The sequence below is a fragment of the Podarcis melisellensis genome (assembly GCF_964234715.1).
Source record: "Podarcis melisellensis genome assembly, chromosome: 6".
NCBI classification, from domain to species: Eukaryota; Metazoa; Chordata; class Lepidosauria; order Squamata; family Lacertidae; genus Podarcis; species Podarcis melisellensis.
Window position 1 is genome coordinate 50,539,835 of NC_138538.1, and position 23,114 is coordinate 50,562,948.

Here is a 23,114-nt window from a genome sequence, read left to right on the forward strand (position 1 = left end):
AAACATTCTTCTATGTCTTTCTCACTCTCCTTTCCAAGTCGAGTAGTATCTTAAAACTTCTTTTCTGAATTCTTTTTGGTTATATATCCTCTCCCCTACCATTATCTTGCTTATTATATTGGGGGTTTTACTTTCCCAGCTTATTGGCAAACTCAAATTGTTTTTGTTTTAAAGCTTTTTAGTCGTTGCTCTATTTCATTCTGTGTGATCATGGCAAATTGCGTTTGTTGTATTTTCAGTTTCTGAATACAAACTTGATATTTTCATAACACACCATTTCCTTCAAAATTCTTTTTCTTCCTCTTTTCTTTCTATAAATTGGATTACCAGCACGTCACATCCTGATCCATTACTGGAGTTCCTTAGTTGTTTTATCGTTTTCTGTCAACACCACCGCATTAAGTCCTCTAATATTATTATCTCATTATATCTTTCAAATAATTTGCCTTCCAGCTCTCTTCAGAACTCCAGTATTTTTTTTCCCATTTAGCTAGCCTACAAGGTGATTAGCTCCACTTTCTACACATACCTGTGTTTGTAATTTTTTTTTAAACCACCTGGAAAAAGGTCAGATTAATTCAATCTTGTCCTCTTCCAGTTGTTCCATTAGCAAAAATGGTAGAGTCCAGAAGTTTTGACTAGCGTTGACCACCCACATTTTTCCAGAACCCCTGATCATTTATCATAAATAGGGACCATCTTTCCTTAAAGTTCAACCAAATAGAAACAACCTTGGTTGTCATCACAACCTAGCTGGACTAGGATTGCCTAATGTGTTCAAGTTACAGTCCTAAACATTCTTTCCATGCTCCTATAAATATTTAAGGGCGGGGGGCAAAGATCCACCAAGTTCAATAGACTTCCTCTGGTAAGTATACTAGTAAGTACAATTGCTGCCTTCCTCTGAAACAAAACCAGTTGAAAACCAAGATAAAAGGCCAGATTCAGCTAAATAGTTGTGCTAGTGCAACAAGTCATGTTAATAGGAAGATGGGAAACTGGTCTACCTGGCAAGCAGAAATGTTTGCAATGACTGAACAAACATAACAGCACAATGCTGAACTCCTCCCATAGTATTTCTAAGTAAAATATGTTTATAACCAGTCTTACCGACAAATCTCAAATTCTCTTTTAGATGTAATAGATAAGGTTGAAAGTAAGCAAGCTGTCCTTACCAAGTTGTTGCTCTCCAAGCCAGATGTGCATACAAATCCAACATATACAAGTGGCCTCCAAGAACAGCAGAAGACCTGCAGAACACACTTCAAACCCCTCACAATACAGGACTTGATGCATTCAGAAATATTTATTTATAAACTGCTTCAATTACTGATTATTTATATTTAAAAAAGTCTCAAACAGCAAAACCAGTTCAAGATTCACTGGATTGCATTCAATGTTAACATTTCAAAAGTATTTAGTGAAATACTTTATTTACACTAGAAAAATGTACAAGCTTACCAAGAGACACCAAAACAACTCTTCTTCTTAGCCTTCAGTTGTGAAGAGGAGCAATGGTCCCAGAAACATCACATTCTGGCAGAGTACTTTCCTTTGCCGGCATAAAGGATAGCACCCTCTCCCCAAAACAGGGAACCCTCAAACAAGATAGGATGAACCTTCTGCTAGCATTTTAAATACAGTTAACAGCAAACCAAAGAAATGACAGACAAATAGAGAGGGAAGAAATTCATTTAACAAGTGGGTAACTACTGAAGTGGCCGCTTATTCAGATGCTTGCTGGCTTGTTCTTCCATCTGCATGGCAAGGGTTAGTTCTTCCAGAGTGTCTATGGAAGAGGAAGACAGAGAAGATAGACGTCAGCATGAGACCCCTTTGGAGGGCATCCAGAAAACAAAAAAAGAAACACATCTAGACACTCCATTTCTTTCTTTCTGACCACTCTGGTGGCAGCAACAGGATCCAGCCAGCAGGCAAGAGCCTGAGTTCCCTTACCAGAACGAACCATTTTGAGAAGAGGGCAAGGCCCAGATGTCAATCAACTGACACCCCACTTCAAAACTGGGCTGCAAAGAACAATACCCAAAGGCCTTGCTCTAATTGTCAATCAGCTGATTGGAGCTTACAGCAAGTCCTGTTTTGGGCAGGGATCAGCAGCACTATGGAGTTCCTATTTGGAATTCAGATTGTGCAGCCAGTCTCTCCAGGACAGCCACTGCTGTCTTGTCCCATTCAAGTATATGAAAAATATCTTGTGGCAAAATAGCATTGTGTATGACTGAAAACAAAAGTGAAACTAATTTTTTTGCCTCAGGATTGTAATGTTTGCAAAGAGAGCCACCTAGTGAATGCTTTGTAAAATGCCTATTCCTTGAGTTCTGGAACATCACAGTACAGTTTTAGGGTTATCAACATTTTGGGGCCCCACAGGCACATTTGGAAAACTGAGAAACACTCCACAGCAATGCATGAACCCACCCAAGTGCAACTGCCTCACTCAGTAACAGTGAAACCTCTTACATTCCACGCCCCACACTGAACACTTCTCTTACAAGGACAGCATTTCAGAATTAAGCAGCTCCATACTGACACCCCCCCCTTCCTCTCCAAGGATGTGCACTAAGAGAACAGTGGTGATTCTCTTCCAGCCTGTGGCAATGTATTCCTGGGAATCACACACCATGTGTTTAACCAGTCCAATAGTCAACCCACGGTATTGCCCACCAACTCTACACTTTAGCATGACAAAGCTCCTTATCAAAGCGGAAAGAAAGTACAGTATAGAGGTGCGCAAACGGCAGGTTGTAAGAAAGCATAATTTATTACACTGCACATTATTGTTGATCACTGGGCATGTCTGTTAAAGGCACTAAACTTAGCTTTGAATTTTTGAAGTTTTGCGGAGCTTGAGTCAACATGACATGGTTTTAAGTCCAGAGTTAAAATCAATTAATACATGCAGCTAATCTTTTGTAAGAGAGGCAGGCACAATGCAATAGTAACCTAAACTCTACCTGAAATTTCCATTCCTATACCCGTCTCTCATGCAATCAGTTTGGCAGAAGGCCATCTCTATTTTATCTTTCTACTATTCCTTTTTTCTTTTTTATACTTATACATCATACAAACAAACATTGAATAAAACAAACAAATAATACAAAACAGAAGAAAACACAAAAACAAAATTACAAGGATATAAACATAATAACAAACTACAATCGGAAAAAAGAAAAGAAAAAAGTGACTTCCAACTAACTCCATGTGGATCTTTATTCCTCATATCACTGGTTGTCTGTAATGATTAAATTTTACCTTCTCCTTTCCTTACCACTAATCATGGTAAAGCCTTATACCTCTCCCCAGCCTCCATCATCTTATGTGGCAAGCAATTTTGGATAGCAACTGCATTGCTTCTATATTCTATGGCAGTTTTTGTAGAATAGCTGAACATCCTGTCACAGGGAAGTTGAAAAGCCAACTCCCAAAAGCACCAAGCATTTTAATTTCTATGCTACTTCCTGCAGTGTGTTAGTGAAATACAGCACCCTCCAGTACCTTTCAGGCGGAGGAAATTTTTGGATCCTTCATTTACGAAGCACTGGGCTTGATACACAAATGCCTCCAGGTCATATTCTGGTTGTTCCGCAATATCCAGGAGACAGTTGCAGTCGTTCATTTTCTGAGTACGAAAGGTGAGGAAAGTTAGGAGTTTCTCTTACAATTATGCACACATTATGCCACTTGAACCCAGAGACTATCAAGATGATTTGGCGCACTACCCACCAATACATACCTCCCTGACATCCTTAAGCTCCTCTATTGCCTTCTCCTCAAGCTCACTTATCCGGGTGACAGCCTCACGGAAACTGGACAGATGAGACAGCTCATCATCAGAAAGCTGTTGTTTTGACAAGAGGAAGTATTAGCACAGCCTCACTAAGATCTACTCGCCAAACAGATTGCCCTCCCATTCAGCACATGCAAACCTCATGAAGGTGGGCCGATTCTTCCTCACTGATATCCACCTCTTCATTTTCGGTTTCCATGCAGTTCTGTGCTTCTCCTGTTGTTCCATTGTGAGGGAGCTCCTTCACTCTGAGAACAGAAGGGAAGAATCCAGCCTTGGTAAAGCACTTAATGGCCTGTATACAACACAGGTGAAGCCTGAGGGTGGAACTCTTCCTATCATTCTGTCTGCACAAGCATTCCAGCTTGCTAGACAGAACAATACCCCGTCCCCCCCACACCCTGTTCTGGAGGTTCGCCCAACCCCCACAAGCCAATTAATTGGGGGCCACAGAGGGGAGGACAGGGGGAACGCCCCATTGCACAAGCTGAAGCTCATGTGTAGGGCCTCCACTGGTGGTGCTTGTTAGATGAATCCCACCCTTAAAGTGAAAGCCTGAGGCCATTTGAAAACTGCAATTCTAAAACAGTTTTTCCTTCCACAAATACATGACTAAGATCACTTGTATGACCAACAATTTACGCCAGTATTAAGGATGAGATTTGTAAGTCCAGAAATCACTCACCTATCAGCATACCGCAAGGTGTTTAGGGTATATTCACAGGAATTCATGCCTGGGGAGATCATTGCAATCTGAAAGCAAATAAAAAAAATATCCACCCGTATTCATCTCTTACTTTCTATACAATTACAGTCACATCCATCCAGCATGCAATGCTGTCCCAGCAGTTCTGCTTCACTGATCCCATCAACAATGAAGCACCTTAAGTTTTCTTGCACCGTCATCATATTTACTTGGAATTTAGACTCCACAGAAATCTATAGGCTTTTTCCAAGCAAACATGTTTAGGTTGTCACCTTAATGCAACTACGACCCCGAATGAAAGCAATTTTAACATCTGTATGTTGATAAGCTTTGCTCTAGATTGCAACATACCGGCTCATGAACCAGTGCAACAAAAATATTTTATCAGGAAGCTTGTTTTGGCTTTCTGCATAAATCAAGAACTGGGTATAATTTTCTTAAGATACACTGGCACAGCTATTTTACTTGTTACTAGAAACAGAAGAATTTAAAATCAAGTGGTAACTTCAGCAAGTTCCTGCCATTTCTGTGATCACAAGGCCAGCTATTTAACTTACCATACAGGTTCTGGAATTTGCTCCAATGAAGGAATCCCTCAGCACTTGGGTAAGTTTGCTCTCCCGAAAAGGTGTGTGTTGTTTATTCTGGCCTAGAGCGCGGATACATTCCTGGGGATAGGAGGAGAAATAGTCATATTTGAACAGTGTTTAGGATCATCACCATCATGGCTATAGCTAAACACTTTTTTTACCTTAAGTAGAACCTAGTGGACTTCTAAGCACTTACTTAGGATTGCACAGTAGGATGTGGCTCCAGATGTTGCTGACACCCAACTCCCATCATCCCTGGCCATGTTAGCTGGGCTTGATGGGAGTTAGAAGTCAAACATCACCTGATGGGCAATTGGTTCCCCACCATTGAAGAAAAGGTTGCAAGAAATCCTGCAGTGTCTCAAGTCTGCCCTGCTTTAGGTAACTTTGAAATATTATCACAGGTGCACTTAAAACTTTTGTTTGCCTTGTTCTTTAGATAGTAGCCAAAAATTGCAGTGCTCATCACCTACAGCCCCTCAAGAAAAGCAGTTATATACTACTTCACAGTGATTATCTAGAATGATCCAAGAAGCAACATTCTGTTTGGTAAATTTGGCCTCTTGCTCTGTTTTATGAACAAAACTAAAAAAAAATCCCAGAAAGGTGTGTGTGCAAGTTACATCACTATTTAGAACAGACATTACAACTGGAGTACACTAGGACTGGGTGATATCTGGTTTTCAATATCACAATATATCACCAACTAAATATCACAATACCACGATATATCATGGTATATATCTGCGACAGGAAAAATCACAAATAGCGTCTAATCTTTTTTGAACCACTTAATCAAATCAAACTTTTATAGAGTTAGAATTGGAAGGAGGTTCAAGAGTCATTTTAATTTAACTTCCAGATAGCGGTAGCCAATATAGACACTGCAGTTTGGCATTTGGGTATCTGTCTATGCAAGTCAGTTGCAATGCTCAGGCTCCTGGTGAGTTTCTAATACAGCTTTCCATGCTGAATGTTGCTGAGCTCCTTTTCACAAATTATTCCTCGTCCTCTTATTCTTCAGTGGCTATTCTGCAAGCTCCCCAAACAGCTTTGTCATAACTAACAGGTTTAGCAAGTGTCTTCTATAATAAGAGTTGCAAATCTGTCTCCATACATCCTGAGTTGGTTTGTCCAAGACTGCAGAACTGAACAGGCAAATAAACAGTGCTAAAGAGGCTGGTAGTAAGTAGCGCAGTCCTGGATTTAGGCCATCAGCTGTCTATTCTGCTCTTGTCTAAAGCTGCCACGAACTCTTATTGCCTGTGCCATGAAGTTACACTGTACCTTCAGTGCTAGCAAGCTCTTGTTTATTTCTGCTGCTTCCAACCGTGTCTGCCGATCATTGCTGGACGTATCAGCACCTCTTTCATTCCCCGCCAAGTCCACTAAGGAGAACTTGCCATGAAGTTTTCGTTTTCTGCGCAGAATAATTTGAAAACAAGCATGGGAACGCGAGGAGCTGGCGTTTGCAAATGTATGCCCAGATGTCCTACAACAGAGATAATAGTGTTCATTAGATCATGGGTATGAAATATAATTATATACCAACTGTTCCGTATCTTCGCCTCAGAATATGTCAGTATAACTTGTGTTGTTTGTACCTCATCTGTTATATTCCAATTAATGCTTCTACTTCCAAGTCTAATGTGAATTTAATATATTAAAAGGGTACTAGCCTTTGCAGTATCTACATGGATCTAAGCATGGGGTCTCCAACCAGGCACCCATATGAATTATGGCAGACATCCATCCCACTTGGTGTCCACCAAACCCCTCTGCCCCTCCCTAGTGGGAGAGTGTTTTGGGGAGGTTGCCTGATTTTTATTTGATGGAGGAAGAGTTTTTCTTCTGTCATGTCTTCAGGAGTTTTAGATTTGTAAGTGTGCCCTGGAGCCCAAAAAGATTGGAAACAACGCCTAATGTCTCCATTTGTTGATTTTTGCCTATTGGTTGGTTGATTTTTGTTCTTATGATGTATTTTGTGCTTTAATATTGTATTTTTATGTTGTGAACCACCCTAAGATTTGCCAATGGACAGTATACAAATTTTAAGAAGTAGTAGTAGTAGTTGCTGTTGTTGTTCAGTGTTTTGGTGTTCCGGTGACATGAATGACTTTCCCTTCACAGTCCCCAGTCACTTTCTCCAAACTCTCCACATCTATGAATCTCTTTCTCTAGGAATTGCTTTTTGTAGCAATAAAAAGCCCCTAAGGTTTCAAAGACTGGAGAAAAATAGTGAGTTTATAATAAAAGCAGGTTAATTTAGAACATGCAAGTTCAGTTTTACTGGTACAAAATTTAGGTTCCTATACAGCTCTTCTTGTTTTACCACCAGAAGACTAAAGGCTATGGATAGTCCCCACCCTTTCTTGCAAACTGTCTTCTAAGTAAAGGTAAAATTGATTATATATTGTCAACTGCTCCTTTTCCCTAAGAGTTAAGGGGGAGATGATAAATGGTCAGATCTACATCCTGCATTAATATTAAGCATGCAGCACAACCAACCTGCAGGCACTGCCTATCTCAATCATCCGGATAACATCCTCAGCACAGTTCACTTGCATTTCTTGCAGGCCAACGACCTGAACCTGCTGTTTGCCATCCTCCAGCACTCGCAGCTTTGCTTTTTTGTTTAAGAGATCGAATAGCTGGATTGGAAAAGAGGGAAATACAAAAAGTTGCAGAAAGACCAGGTGCTAGAAGTGTAGCATTTGAGAAAGCTTCTTCAAAAGGTCTCACATATTTTAAAAATCTTCATGAAAGCCTCAACATAAAGCTTTCCAATAAAGAAGGGTACAATACATTTATGCATAACGGACTGGAAGGTCACTGCAAACTCCCCATGGCTAGGAACCTTATGCCAAGCACCACAAATATTCAAAGACACCACATTTCCCATGAATGTAGAGTCTGGACTAGGTATTAAAATCAAGAAACTAATGCATGCAAACTGAGGAGTGGCTTAAGAGGAGCTCAAACCTGTCTTCCAAGAGCCTGCATTTTCTTAAGAATGTTCACCTCCTAACTGGGGATGGTTACATTTTCTTTATGTAGCTTGTGGTGTAGCCTCAAGAGCAGTGGGTATATCACATCTCATTCTCAAAAGGACTCCCTCTTCTCAGGTTAAGAAGACTTGTTTGATTCACCCAAGTAAACATTAATTCCCAGTGCAAGACCATGCAATGTAGTGAAGTGCTCTGTTCTTAAAATGTCTCAAAGATTTCCATTTAGCAGTGTTTAAGATTATACAAACTGTAACAAAGCTGTAACCCTAAGTCTAAAATGGCTTATAATGAGAAGACACTTCTCACCACTGCTAGGCTACCCCAGCTGCAGAAGGGGGATGTTAGTCTAATACTCCCTGCCATCACCAGATTATATATAGAAGATACCAACTCATCTCCAGCACACTCAGATCTCAGGAGATATGAAGAATATTTAAAAATACACATGGCCTCACCTTTCCATTATATATTTCAAAGAAAGTCACGTACACTTCCAGACCTAGAGCCTTGTATCTTGGCTGGTTCTGAAGAAGGAAGACATCCTGTGCTGGTAAGGGAAAGACATTTACAGGACAATTATCAAGAGCTCTATGTGCTTTAGGGTCCTTTCTAGAAGTTCTTTTACAGCTTATAAAGTGGTTATCTAAAGCATTTGTTGTGGACATTAGTACTTAATGTATACCATTTAACCAGAAGTTTAATTGGAAGAGCAGGCTTCACACATGCAATAGATTGCATATTACAATCTATTTTTCCTTATGTTTCCAACTTTTTAAATAAAATTCAAATGAAAATGGTACATACATGCAAAAGCATATATTCCTTTAGAGGCCTTCTGCACTTTCCCAGAGAAGTCACCTCCCATAGTCTAGAAAGAGAAAATATATTAAGAGACAGGTTCTCAGCAGTTATAAGGGAATCTATTTTCTACAACTTTGATTACAGTATTTGCAAGCACAGAAAATCAATGTTTAAAAGCAGTGGAATTCAGTCTATGCAGGATCATGCAACACCAGCCCACACCCAAAAGCTCATTTAAAAGCCACGTAAGTACAGCAGCTATGGCTATATAGATAGATGCTGTGATAGGGCCTTAAGTTCACCAAGCTAAGTCAGAGTGAAAAAGTTCATTAATATCCTGCAACACATACACACATCCCTCAAGAACAAAACACTTACATGGGTTTTTCCACTTCCAGTCTGACCATAGGCAAAACATGTAGCTTTCCCTCCCTCAAATATGGTCTGCACAAGTGGTCTAGCAGTGAACCTGGTCAAACCGTAACAGGAAAATGCAAAATATGAATGAATGAGTGAAACTATCACAGTACAAGTGAATTATGAAAACTCAAATACCCATAAAACCATTTACAAGAGCACCCACAAAAATAACTCCATTATAGCTTAATAACTCAAACGCTAACAAGATCAGAAGTCTAGAAATTTGCTTGATCACAAGAGCATTGCAGACTGAATAAGAGGTTCCACTAGGCTCAAGAGCTACCTTTCTACACTTTCAGCACTCAAGATATAATGCTGCTTTAGAAGGGGCTATCAGAAGCTCTTGGGTTGCTGAACCCTTTGCTACTATGTATTATCATGCTACTGCTGCATTGGTAAGTTAATGAGGACTGATTAGCAGTACCGTTATTCTATTCATCTGATTTTGTGTTTTATATCATTTTTTGTAAACTGCTGTGACCTTTTTAAAAAAAATTTAAAGTGGGATATAGCAGAAAGGATTATGTCTACTCCCTGGGGACAGGAACAATCCCATTAGAGCTGAAGAGTGAGGCACAGGGGTTCTGCCCCTCTAGCTTTACACCTCTGCCTTAGAAAAACCTTCTCATCTCAAGTACTTCCATAAGCAGGGATGGGGAACCTCTGACTTACAGAACACACTTGGCCTGTGAGGCCATTCTGGGCAAGTCTTGCCCACCCTGCACCCAATGCCATGCATGATGTCAGGTATGGGCAGGTAAAGGCAGACCTTCAAAATAACAATTGGGAGCTTCAAGCGAACTCTCAATTGTTCTATTTTAGCAGCATCGTAAATGGAAACTGCTTCTCCCTCCCAGTGCTACTCTTTGAACTTCTGGTTTGGCTCCAAGAGCAGCAGAGACTATTTGAAAGCCCTTTTGCAAACAGTCCCACACAACTTTTCAAACATGCAATGTAAAGGGGCTTTCAAACAGTCCCAACAATCCAGGTTTCATAGCAAAAAATCAACCATCATCATTGTGACGTCAGATTTGGCTCACCAGGTGTGGGGAGAAAAAGATCTAGCCTACTGGCCAAGGAAACTTCATCACCTTTGCCATAAAGGACTTCCCTGTATACCACAAAGACTGATGTTTAAATACTAAGGGGATAAAGTTTCTGCACCCAACACTGAGAACAGATTTGGGAAAGGTAGTTAATATGTTTTATTTCTCAAGTATCAAGGATTTCCAGTTGTTTTGCCTAACAAAAAATTGTAATTTTGTGCAATGTATTATTTGATCTTTAGTGTGGAATTTTTCTGGTTCCTCAGGAGGAATTATCGCAGAATGTCAGATTTCCAGTGCTGCTTCAGATTCACCACCTCCCAACTGAAGCCTCATCATAAGCCCCTTACCCATGAAGGAGCTCCAAGCAGCAGATTCCCAAGGTAAGGATCTTCCACCTATCTAGCAACTTCTGTGCATGCAGTGCCAGTATATAAATGATGCACAGATATGAGCTTATACAAGAAGCAATGAAATGTTTTGAAGTGGCATCTGCTGCCTGGAGGGCCTGTATGGGTTAAAATCTTTGACAGCTGCATGAAAGAAGCTTCACATGTGAACTGGCCCTCCACGTCTACTGTCCCATTCTGTCCCTGTCACAACTCTCCCTGTCACAACTCTGTACTCTTCATTCACTGCCAGGAAAGGAAAGACATGCATTACCAATAAACCATTTCATTGGAAGCTTTTTCATCAAATGAGAAGTCAAATCGAAAAGCCTGGTTTTCAAGGTATTTCGTCAAATCCACCTTCACCTTTGGTTCATGCACTAGGATGCTGTTCTTGCTGGCAACAGTAATTATATCACACTCTTTCTTCCCAAGTTCTGTTTAGGAAACAAAAGTAGTTCACACTATAAAGTTGAACCCTATTGATTTGCAGTGTTTTGTGGAACTGACAACCTGAGCAGGAAAGCAAAGGTTGAACAACTTGGCATGGGATTTTTAATAGGAGATGAGAAGCACAAGGGAAGCGCTGAGGTAGTAAAATGTTAATTGAAAGAATTAAACATTAGAGGGAGTTGACAAACTGTACAAGCATCCTGCTAGAGGTTTGCTAAAGAGGTCTTCTGGTATCTTATTCCTCCCTCATTGGAGCAAAATACATGACATTGTTTTTAAAAGACAACCATTTTCAGCACTAACGAAGTTCCAACTGAAAGAAACCTGCCATAATTTCTGCATTGACATTCTCCACAGAATCCAGCATAAAGAACAGTGTTGAACCAACCTGTCAATTGTTAAACTCCACAGATGCCACTTTACCTTGTTTATTTAAGGGTCGTTTCCTCACACAGACACAAATTCTATGCTCTTCTATCTTTAAAAAAGGAAAGAAAATTTCACATTAGGACCAGCTCTTTGGCATCTTTATTCACTAAGCTGTATCAGAGAAGGTGATGATGGGATACTCTGCAACACCCAACAATATAATGCAATTCCCTAGTATAAGAAAGTTTTAAGAAGTAAGAATTTTTGCTGCAGTTATAAAGATTTGTAACATCACTGTCAATATTAGCCCTTTTTCAGTAAGTCATATAGCCAATAAAGGTCCCATTCCTATGCAGAATGGCACCAGCTGTCATGTGCAGTTTTCTTATCGAGATAGTTCTGCATATATGCAAATAATGTTAATGTGAAATACCACAAAACATCTATGGCCCCATCAAAGCATTTATCAAAACCCTGTACTGAACTCAGTCATGAAAATTAAAAAAAATCTTTTTCCATTGTGTTTTTCTTTATTTGCAATATATACATATATATTAGTCATAAACATTGATTCATGCAAAGTTTATTTTTGTTATTTTACAACCCACCCCCCACGATGTTCCAAATATCTATTTAACATCATTTAACTTAAGTAGTTCCAGTTTTTAAACAGTGGTATCATTCCACAAATCACATGTGTTCTTGGAGGACTATAACCACATTAACATTATATGTGATAAAAATATATCAGGTTGATGAAAAATAGATATCATTTATATGACTTGTCTAGACAAAGCAGGCAAGTAGAGAAAGTCAGTGTGAACTTCTAGAAGTCACATGCTTAATGGAACTTTAGCCCAATGATAGCTGTTCCACTCCCTTGAGTGATTATCACTTGTGAAAAATTTAATAATTTGCCAAGTCACAGTATGACCCAGCAGCCTACCTATTTCACTGAGCACTAGATCTGTTTAATGTTCAATGCACATTCTTTGACACCATTTTAAAATTCTTCAGGACATACAATCAATAAACGAGCAATATTACTTTGATAATCCCAGATAATACATTGAGAGTTCAAGTGGAGTCCCATTCTTTAATAGTTAATTCAGTTTCCTAGATCTTGATGTTCATAAAGTATTTACCTCCTTAAAATATAGCAAATGTATACCAATAATTGTGTTTATTTGAAGATGAATACTAAATAAGAAGACACTTGGAGGGGGAAATGTGGCTAGTTAGTTGCAAGTATTTACTTACGGGGTCGTTCATTGATATCGACTGACAAACAATATTGGCTCTATATTCCTTGACCATCCGTGCAAAATCCCAGTTTGGACAACTACTGTCATATTCCTGTAAGGCAAAGTAGTAATTAACTTACAATCTTGCTATAGAGAAAATTATGCAACTTTTCTTCCTAAGAATGTGCAACACTACCAATTAAGAAATAAAGTACAGAGAGTAGGAAAAGTCTTCCTTGGGGCAAAAGTTTCACTTTATGCTTTCATCCACTGTTATTAAAGCTTCAAATTACATTTTTATAAAGCTTTCCCCCCCCCCCTTCCAGCTCTAAATAAGATTACTTGAGCTCTTAAGTTCCAACTAGCTGCTCTCCATTAAGTTGATCTAATTGTAGTCTTGATATACTTAAAGTATGGCAAGCAGCTATCGTTTTTTCTTAGACAGGTTTTAGAGAAACTGCCCAGGCAGTTTTCTTTAATGTGTCTGCCATAAGGACCTTTCAAAACTAGAACAAGGAATAAAAATCTAGAACTCAGTTTGGTATGCTAATTGCTTTTAACTTTGAGAAACCAGAACTAATTTCATTCCATGCAATGAGAAAAGCTAAATTGCTTATTTTAGTCAGATTACTAGAGAACAATGATGAATATCCATGCTCTGCATGGCACCCAAGATACAGCTATTGAATGAAACATCCTGCAGAATGTTTCACAGGCAAGTATCACATTCTTACCTGTGCCCGCTTATTTCTTATTTCAGAGAACTGGGCCCTTTTCTCTTCCCTCTTATTTTTCATTTTGTCCATCTCTTTTACAATGTTAGATTTCCTACGAGCTAGAAGAAGCAAACATGTTATTACTGCTACTGAAATGAAATGGCCTACATCAAAAAACTGATCTTCTGTCCACAAGTCTCCCAGAGGCAGTCTTAAAACAAAAATAAAAATCAGGAGATGTATCATTTTATTGTTGCGTAAATTTCTACAGTCATAGGTGATATTTAAGACAACAGGAGTGTTTAGGTTCTTCAAGTTTCCTTGGAGGTCATCCACTTTGGCTGGAAGCCCTTCCTGCCAATGCTAGATGCATGGAAACTTGTGGTGATAGTGAGCTCTCTGTAAATGCCAAAATACACTTGAAACACTACTTCCTGTGTTCAGGAACTAAGCTTTTATTTAAGCTTGGATTCAAGACTGAAGACCAGTTCAACCTAAGCTTTAGTGTCCATCCTCAACTATATTCAAACCTTCATTAAGATGGTAGCACAAAGCTCTCTACCAGACTAAACAAAGCTATTGAAGATATTAATTTAAAGAGCCATGAAGCAAGCTGGGAACTATATTCCTACCTTGAATTGCAGCAGAGACCATTCTCAAAGTCTGCGGAGTGTCTTCTGTCATTTCATTGCCATTTGGTTGTACATTACATCGATCAGTAGAATAGCTGACCCTAGATCGAGTTCGTACAACTGTTGAGACGGGAAATCAGTGGTTAAAAGCATTACTCAAGGCAACACAAGAAATAGTAAGGGTTTGTAAATTTACAAGGTCCTTTTATGCATATAGGTGAGAGCTGCTCTACCCGTGAACACTCGTGCGATACAAATGCAAAATCATAATGTATTGTACTTATTCCTACTCACCAGGAAGAGCAGAGTGGCTTCGTGTTCGTACAGGAGCAGGCAATTCCACCTCCATATCGTTTTCTAGAGGGCTGTTCTGAGTTTCTGCTATGACAGACATCTTGCTAGCTTGCGATCGCAGTACTAAGGAAGCAAGGGGAAAGTGCCATCAATTACCAACTTAATAATATTCAGCAAAATTGACTCCAAAAATGTTTGCGCATTTTTGTGTGTGCACAAAGCAGTACAATACAACTTCAGCAAGCATTTGGGAACTACTAGAGGTCAGTTTGGTAAAACCCAGTTTAAAGGCTGTATTTAACTAACTTTTACTTGGAGTACACCCAATGAAATGCCACGACTAACAGATCCTGTTAGTTGAATACAACCCCAGAGAACAGTATAAGGGTGGTATTTAACTAAGTTTTACTTGGAGGGGCAGATGTGGCTCGTCAACCTGGGAAGGTAGCCTATGTAGGAGAAGGAAAACTATGCAATTTTAATAAGGTATTCAAAAAGACATGTTTCTAAAACCTAAATTAGAATAAAGGACTTCAAAAATGGAAAGGTGGGGGAGTATTACCACAGAATTGATGAGCAATATAGAGGCAACAAGATACTGCTAAGATTTATTTCCTGAACATAATTCAGAAAAGGAAACGCCTCCGGAACATATAGTTGTTGTGATACAGAGTAACCAAACTTTTATTTTTTTTAAGTTCTAATAAATGCTTTGGGATGAACAACCATTAGTATTATTTTAATTTATTACCTACCTGCCCTTCACCCTATGGTCCCAGGGCAGATTACAATAAGTCAAAGTACAAAATTAAAACCTGTTTTAAAAACTTACAAGTACAAAAAATACACCACCACTGCAATATAGAGAGTGGGTCCTTATTAATATTAAGCATGTATCATGACACTTCTGTATGGGCAGCTGAGGGAGAAGAGGCATAAGCACAGGATAGACCTGCAGGGTCAAAGCTACAGGTGACAGTGGCTATATAGAACGTCCAAAAATAAGAAGTGAGGGGAGAATCAGGCTCTGTAATACATTTACTAGGATTCATATGTCTTCCAATTCCCAGTCACCAAGTAAATCTGAGACAAAATTGCTTCAAAATCAGATGCAGCGTACAGAGTTCTTTTCCAATAGAGGGCTAAAACTATTCATAATATCTCAAAGCAAATAAATTTGTTTTTACCTTCTTTCGGAGCAGGAATTTTTGAGAGTGTTGTTCTGCGGGTTTGCCTCTGAAGTAAAAAAAAAAGTATTGTAGTCTACTGAATATTAACACAGACCCCACTTTGCAACATAATAAATTTGGAATATTGATGGAATTGTTTTAATGAGAATTGCTAACTGCCAACTTACAAATATTGTAGAGAACATAGAAAATTTTAGATGTTCTATTAATTTCTGTGTATTCCCCAAAATATGAATCAAAAAGAATTTTAGGACAACCAGATTGGCTAATTTGAGCCACGCAGATTGGGAGTAGATTACAGCTAAATATTTCAATGGATTTTTAACTGTTAACTTGAATGTCATTGGAAAACTACTAGCAATGTTTATCAAACATCAAATGCCTCCCACAGGAATTTAGCTTCTGATTAGTTAATAATGCAATTATAGTTATCTAGCAGCATAAGACAATTCAAAAGGCTTATACATCCCTTCCTACACGGGGATGTAAACAACAGCTAGCTGAAAATTAGCTCTTGAGAAGAGGGATACACTGGCAAAGGAACATGTGCAAACCTTGCTTATGATATCATACAGAAACCAGGTACACAAATAATCTAACTGAAAATAGAATAGGGCTTTGTTACAGTGAAGAAATCCATTTTCATTTTTATCTTCATAAAATTCCCTAATTGTCATTACAAATAGTTTGGCAAATGCTTAAAACCGTTTGGCCTGTTTTATAACATATTTAAAGAACTACCAACACTTTATTTGGCTGATTTGTTTTCATATGCTTGGTGCTCCTGCTGAAGGGGGTGGGAGGGAGATTTATACAAATTCCTTCCCTGCCTCTGCAACCTGCTGTAAAGATGTACCAGAGAGTTGGGGGGACCTTTCAAAATAGGGTGGTAGGTGGTACAGAAACAAGAAGTGGGAATTAGTGAAAAGCACTACTATACTGTTTTGCCAATAGGTACTGCTGGATATCAGCCCCTTCCATTTATGAAAGGAGATACAGTACTGTACTTGAATACAACCACACTTTTCTCACCCGACCATTCCTATGAATGAAGCAAAAGTTAAGTTCAATTCCCAAACCAGATGATGTTTCTGCTGTATAATACTGCCTTCTATTAAATATGGACAGCAAGATTTTAACATGTATTCTAGGAGGGGTACTGAATGCTACTTTAAAAAAGAAAGTCATCAAACTCAGAGATTATTAGGGAAATAACCAATATAAAATTGCAGAAGAAATGGTTAATTTATTGATGGTGAAGTTTTGACAGGATTAAGTTTTAAAAGACATTGTTCTGCCTCATTTATATTAACTGGCCCTATCTGCTATCTCACTAGGTAGGTATAATGATTTCCCCGTAGGTGACCGATGCAACAAAAAACTATCAAATCAGAATGCAGAACTTGGTTTTATATCTGTATGCTGCTTTTCCAGCAACCAAGCTGAGCTCAAAGCAGCTCACTATAGTATCAGATGAGTCAGCCTCAAGTATTTGCAGCCAAAGAATCTAGTCTTAAGGGTGCAGAGAAAATAAGAATTTGACTAAGCATTTTGCGATCATGACTATGATCTAAAGGACTGCTTGAAAAATATATTTGGATGAACTTGCTACCAACAAAGGCGAACACCAGAAAAATTGAAAACCACATGTTTCTCTGTATAATGATACACTTCTAGGAGAGACCCAAGAACTCAAATGTGGTCTTAAAAAGAAACTTATTACATGCAGCATCTGACAGAAGTAGTTCCATTAGTGCAGGGACTTTTGGCTGTGCAACAAATGTCCCTTCCCTCTCCTCTCCCTATGCGCCTCCTGCAATCAGCTCTGGGGGTTCCCCCAACCCTCGACATGGGCTCAGGGAGAGAGAGCAGAGGGGAGGAAAACGAGGGACAGTTCCATTGTGCAAGTGGAAATCCTTGCACTAGCAGTGCTAACATAATAGACAAGCCTTTGCTGCTGTATTTGCCTAACAAGGAGGGCACTAGGAAAAGGGTACGACAGAGGACGAGATGGTTGGACAGCGTTCTCGAAGCTACCAACATGAGTTTGACCAAACTGTGGGAGGCAGTGGAAGACAGGAGTGCCCGGCGTGCTCTGGTCCATGAGTCACGAAGAGTTGGAAACGACTAAACAACAAGCGCGAGCATCAAGCCTGTACCTGCTCCGGAGGCTTATATTTAAATCACCTGACATTATATGATGTCAAGCGATTGACAGCTGTGCAACCCTTCCCATCTGTCAGAATGGACCACTCACCCAAAAATCCCCTACCCCTGGACTATATGATAATGTGCACAGGGTAAGCTGCAGAAATTGACTGCACATAAGCCATAGTGAAGTGAAAAGGCAAATCATCCAAGATCATGACAATAGAGCAACAAGTGCATGGGAAAAGGCAATTTGGATAGTGGTAGAAAGCTTCAGGTAGGGCAGTCCTACAAAGCAGTGGAGAGCAGGGGCTTCTGTATGTCCAAGAACAAAAGAAAAACCAGTATTTTCAAACCCAGGCCTTCAGGAAAAGCTGCAGGTCCTACAATTTCCTCCCTCTTGGCAATTATCTGACACAGAAGCCCCATGTGCTTTTGGACATGGTTCCATTAGCTTTACGTCTCGCCATCTGCCTAAGCTAACACCAAAATACTCTTTCTACATATTGCCCCACCATCTCTCTCCTTTGCCCATCATATTTCCCCTGTCAATTGTCATTGCCTCATTCCTAGTCCTCTGAGGCAGTGTGCATATCAGTATCCCTAGGGCTCCTCTACCCAATGTCTTGCTCCTCCATCACAAGAGAGTTTGGCCATACTGCTTCCCCCCAGCACCACTGTTCAGGTGATATAACTGCTATTAAAACATGGATGCAGAAAAGCTTCAATTAGCACTTTTAGAGGATAATAGAATAAAGACACTGGGGAGGGGGTCAGAAATTATCCCCAGGAAAGTACATGAATAGAGATGCTGTTTGTATACCTTTTTAAAAAAAAGAATTAAAAATGCTGAAAGACGTAAACTTCTTTTGCATTGTTAATCCATATCTTGAGACCTCAAATCAATATAGAGGCAAGCATGAAATAGTAAAATATTAAAAGATATAAAAACTCATGAAGTTTCAACCCATCTTTAAAATTCAGTAAGTTCAGATTCTTGCTGCTTGGCAAGAATCAAAGGAAAAACTCCAGGATAACCTACCTGTGTGGTTACATTCTCCTGGGCAAGATGGCTTTCTTTCGCAGCAGCAACAACTGGAGATGTAAACAGCTCTGGATTTATTGCTACCACATCATCAAGGTCAATCTGCAAAGGGAAAACAGACACAAAACACAGGATGAGCCATTTACCACATAATTAATCATCAGCCTTAAGGGTATGTGTTAAGCAATCTACCCCATGCCTAAGCACCAGGACCACCAGTCAGCAATTTGTTTGGCATGACCAGTTTAAAGCAATGAATTCACAGCTCTCATAAATTGATATATAAAACAAGTTGCCCACCAATATAGTGTTCCAGGAGGCTCTTATTTCACAAGACACCAGCAAAGCCCATTTGCGACAAATGCTTTAATCTCTAGTAGCTAATCTTAGTACATCCCAGTCATTCCTTGATTTCCACTGTAAGCTCCTAGTATTTGTAAAGCAAATATTACTTACTGAAACAAATTCTTAGACTGTCATTCCAAAAAATGAAGTGTCTACTAATCTAAAACTAATCAGTTAGGCTATGCAACTGATTTCTCCCTCTTAGCTTTGTGAATGTGCAGAGGTAGAGTGAATAAGTCATGCCCCACAGCCCATCTGCTTTACCTTAAGAATGACATCATAATCCTATTGCTAGTGCTGCAATATTCTAACAGTCATTTTCCTGAGCTACAGAGGCACCCATAGAGCAGGTAGGAAGTATGAATTTGAAGTCTCCAGATCAACTATTCAGCTTCTACACATATCACACCATGTTGGGAAATGTTGCCTTATCCATTTAACACAACAAGAGTTTGTTTTGTGGTTAACAAAAAAAGCTCTGAGTAGGTGTTTAGTATATACACTTATTGGCTAACATTCAGCCTGATCCTAGTCATGTTTACTCAAAAGCTAGGCTCTACTGAGCTCAATATATTCACAACTTACTCCCAAATGAATAAATATAGTTTTGCAGCCTATATGATACAACTTTCTAAGCAAAAGGGTGTCATTATTTTTAGGACCATTTCTGCATTATACACCATTTATCAGGGTAGGCTGAAGGTAGGCCATGATCTACTGGATAATTTTTATAGAGAATGTTAGTCCTTCACTTCATCCAGCATAATAGATATTATGTTCTTAATAATACACATCAAGATCACTTAATACAGCAACATCTTAATTGGTAAGATCCCAGAATGCACTCTTGCTTTGCATAATACATTTTACAGATGCAGATGAATTATAAAATTCAATTAAAAAAAAAGTCAGTCAAGCACTATCCTAGAAAACCACACTGTGCAGTTTAGGTGGGACTCCCACAAGGAAAAAGAATGGTAAATGGAAAAAATCAAGTTGGAGGTAGAGAAGGAATTATTTTTGAGGATCATATGGTGGAAAGGCGGGATATGATTTATTTAATTGGCATATCTACAAATATCCATTCAAAGACATGCAAAAGGGTTTTTAGAGTTGGAATTCTTACTAATTCTGGACAAAAAAGCACCACGTGTATGATGCAGGAGGTAGGTTTTAAACCAACATTTATTGAAGATTTCCAAATACAGTATATGGTTTATATGATGTCTACTCAATCATAAACGCCTTGCTGGATCAAAGCAAAGGCAAATCCAGCCCAGCATTCTGTTTTCCAGTGGCTAGCCATATGTCTAAAAGGAGCCAACAGGCAATTGGTATTGCTGGAGAATCATTGCTGAATTGTATGCACCCCAATACCTCATAGGCCCTATTATGTTCAATAGGACTTATATGTAAACATGTATTGGACTACCAATCCTAAATGGAGGGTGGAGTGGAGAGGGAATGCATTGATGGACAATCTGCCACCTCTAAAGTCAACCAACTTGTACAGGCAGGGCAAGTGAAGGGAGAATCTGGAATTTTACTTCTTATTCTCTGGTAGTTAAACAACCTGTAGAGCTTTCTGTGGCCATAGCTATGGTCTGCAGCTTAGACCCCTTGCTCACCAGAGGAAAGGCACCTCCACCTCATCCTAACTCCCTTCAGCCAGCATATCTAGGGGTTAGGGTTGCTCTTAACCTCAGCTGCTTGACTGCATAAGTAAAGAATGGGGATATATTTCAAATTCTCACCTCTTTCCCTTTGACAGTGTTATTTTCTGTCCATTCTACAGATACCACCATTTTTTCCAGACTCACTGCCTTGATTGTGGCACCATGGACTGCACCTGAATAGGGGGGGAAATCATTTCAAAAAAGGCTAGTTTCCTCAAATCAGAGAACCACAGAGTAACTAGATGCATTGAAATATCAACTAATACGAAACATGCAATGTGAAACTTGTCACAAAACTACAAACACATCTGTGAGCTTCCACTCTAAGCAGAAAAGTATTAATGGAGTACCATAGGTAACGATTTGCTGCCCTCTTTTGAGAGACAGTTCTAGGTAATATAATTTTTTTTGCAGTAATTCTTTCTCTTCTCCCTGGGTCATTTCCTTGACAGTCTTAATAAGTTTGCTTATGCTTAACACCAACTTGGACAAAACCATTTTCTACATACTAACATAGCCTACGATGTAGGAATGATATAATGATATATCACAATGTCTGAAATAAGGATGGAGCTATGTAGAGGGATTGACTGGCTTCACAGTTCTTCCCGCATCATGATTTTTGCATAATGCACACACAGACACATCATGATTCGCAATATATTGCCAGGTGAAAAATTATGAAACAAATATCACAATATGAACATCAAACTAGTTTTAGATGATGTATCAATATATGGCCCAGCCCTACTACTTTTCCTAGAGAAGCTCAGTAGTTTTTTGGCACCCCCCTCCCCCAAAACACGGTTAGTTATACCTCTGCTAGCTATTGTTGATAGTTTCCAGGTAGTACCATTACCAACAGAATATGCCTTCTTATATCCAAAGGTCAAAATTTATTTTAGAAAAGTGTCTGCAGAAGAGGCGAGGAATCCCCAGCCAAGGTGATTCTCCTAGCTTCTCTAACCAGCCCTTGGGACTCTCCCCAGGCTCTGTTTGGTACCCACTTTGAGTGCTTTTGTCTGGCTGGAATGTATCCTTGAAAGTGATACTGTAATGACTCTTGCACAAATCTTTCAATCCAGAAAAGCATGTGTGGACAGACAAACCTCTAGCTTTTGCGTGGCTGGAGTATAGCACAAAGGGTTCCAAATTCTTATCTGTCCACTTTTGCCTGTGGCCAAGGTTTGCACCTCCACCCCCAAAAAACAAGCAAATCAATAAAAATACTTAGCTAACCAAAGTTCTGCCCCCCCCCCCACAGAAAGTTTGTCCCCCTAACATAAACCATGGCTATCTCCATGCCTCTGGCCCCTGTAAATTTGCCCAGAAAGGAATGTGGCCCTCAAATGGAAAAATTCTATGTAAAACGTTGTTTGAAAAAGTCATTAAACCATTTTGTAAAACTAATTGTTCACTATAAACTGAGGCAAAGTGATCCTGTGCACAGCTGCATTAGCAGCTTGTTAGATTATAGGCACAATTCAGAGTTATGTTATTCACCTATAAAGCCCTTAACAGCCTGGAACTCAAATTACTAACGGAAACGCCTCATCTTATTAGCATTGGAGTGTCGGGGAGGGAAAGAATTTCACCAGATTTGTATTCAACTACGCAACGTCTGAGGCAGCTCTACTGCATGAGGGAACCTTGTTGCTGTTAAACAAGTCTGTGGATGGTCAGTGCCAGGATGGGAGACCACCGGGGAACAGCGTGCAACGCCTTCTTGGCTTCCATGACGGAAGAAGGGTGGGAGATAAGTACTGGATAATGAAATAAAAACCCAGCAGGGGCTTCTCTAACTGGCTATATGCTGGGTCCCTTCCTATCAGTAAGTTCCATTGCACGCCAGAAGGAAGGCGAAGATAACTGCAGCGCATGCGCATTAATTCTACAAAGTCCCAGAAGAGGCTGAAAACTTTGGCTACGGCAAGAGGAAAAAGACACACCTAAACAGATCGCGATTTTTGTCAGCCTCTAGTCCTTTACTTACCATTACTACGCTGAATATTAATCACTGACCCGGGCTGAAGGCATCTATAAACGCTTGGGTCCATAGTACTGGAAAAGTCTGGTTCTCTAGCGTCAGCAAAAAAAAGGAGCACCTCTCACTTCACAGACCGGTATCGAAAAGAAGCAGCGAATCAACTGCCGCCGTTTTGAACGGGGCGCGCCGCAAAGCCTGCCGGGAAGCTGCGTCTGTCAGGTGACGTAAATGCCTACAAAAAACTACA

The 23,114-nt window shown here is 39.6% G+C and overlaps 2 protein-coding genes across 12 annotated transcripts in view; one reads left to right on the forward strand and one right to left on the reverse strand.

Moving 5' to 3' along the window:
* Positions 1-1,674: 1,674 nt before the first annotated feature.
* On the reverse strand, positions 1,675-23,007 carry KIF2C (kinesin family member 2C). 3 transcript variants are annotated; one of them, XM_081915992.1, is made up of 21 exons: positions 22,874-23,007; positions 20,959-21,053; positions 18,857-18,961; positions 15,664-15,712; positions 14,477-14,599; positions 14,183-14,302; positions 13,569-13,669; positions 12,851-12,946; positions 11,645-11,699; positions 11,043-11,205; positions 9,292-9,382; positions 8,917-8,980; positions 8,568-8,659; positions 7,613-7,755; positions 6,392-6,596; positions 5,072-5,182; positions 4,494-4,561; positions 3,948-4,056; positions 3,755-3,859; positions 3,517-3,640; positions 1,675-1,789 (listed from the first exon to the last, which is right to left on the reverse strand). In XM_081915992.1, exons 1-21 carry the CDS (start codon positions 22,935-22,937, stop codon positions 1,710-1,712), a joined length of 2,163 nt encoding a protein of 720 aa, XP_081772118.1. In that variant the 5' UTR covers positions 22,938-23,007; the 3' UTR covers positions 1,675-1,709. The 3 variants fall into 3 exon arrangements, with proteins under 3 accessions (XP_081772118.1, XP_081772119.1, XP_081772120.1); XM_081915993.1 differs by lacking the exons at positions 20,959-21,053; positions 22,874-23,007 and adding an exon at positions 19,316-19,458; XM_081915994.1 differs by lacking the exons at positions 20,959-21,053; positions 22,874-23,007 and adding an exon at positions 19,160-19,245.
* The window catches only part of CCDC17 (coiled-coil domain containing 17), a 29,717-nt gene continuing 27,634 nt past the window's right edge, over positions 21,032-23,114 (forward strand). For all 9 annotated transcript variants that reach the window (XR_014169491.1, XM_081915969.1, XM_081915973.1 and 6 more), the window contains exon 1: positions 21,032-21,273. The gene's annotated coding sequence lies outside the window, so the exon portion shown is untranslated. The remainder of the gene's footprint in view (positions 21,274-23,114) is intronic.

Bases quoted from the DNA above. Each gene is read 5' to 3' on its own strand.
- KIF2C (XM_081915992.1), bottom strand. From the start codon at position 22,937: ATGGACCCAAGCGTTTATAGATGCCTTCAGCCCGGGTCAGTGATTAAT. The intron at 14,600-15,663 runs GTAAAAACAAAT...TTGCTTCCTTAG, and splicing joins AATTCCTGCTCCGAAAGAAG to TACTGCGATCGCAAGCTAGC. The intron at 3,860-3,947 runs GTTTGCATGTGC...TCAAAACAACAG, and splicing joins AATCGGCCCACCTTCATGAG to CTTTCTGATGATGAGCTGTC.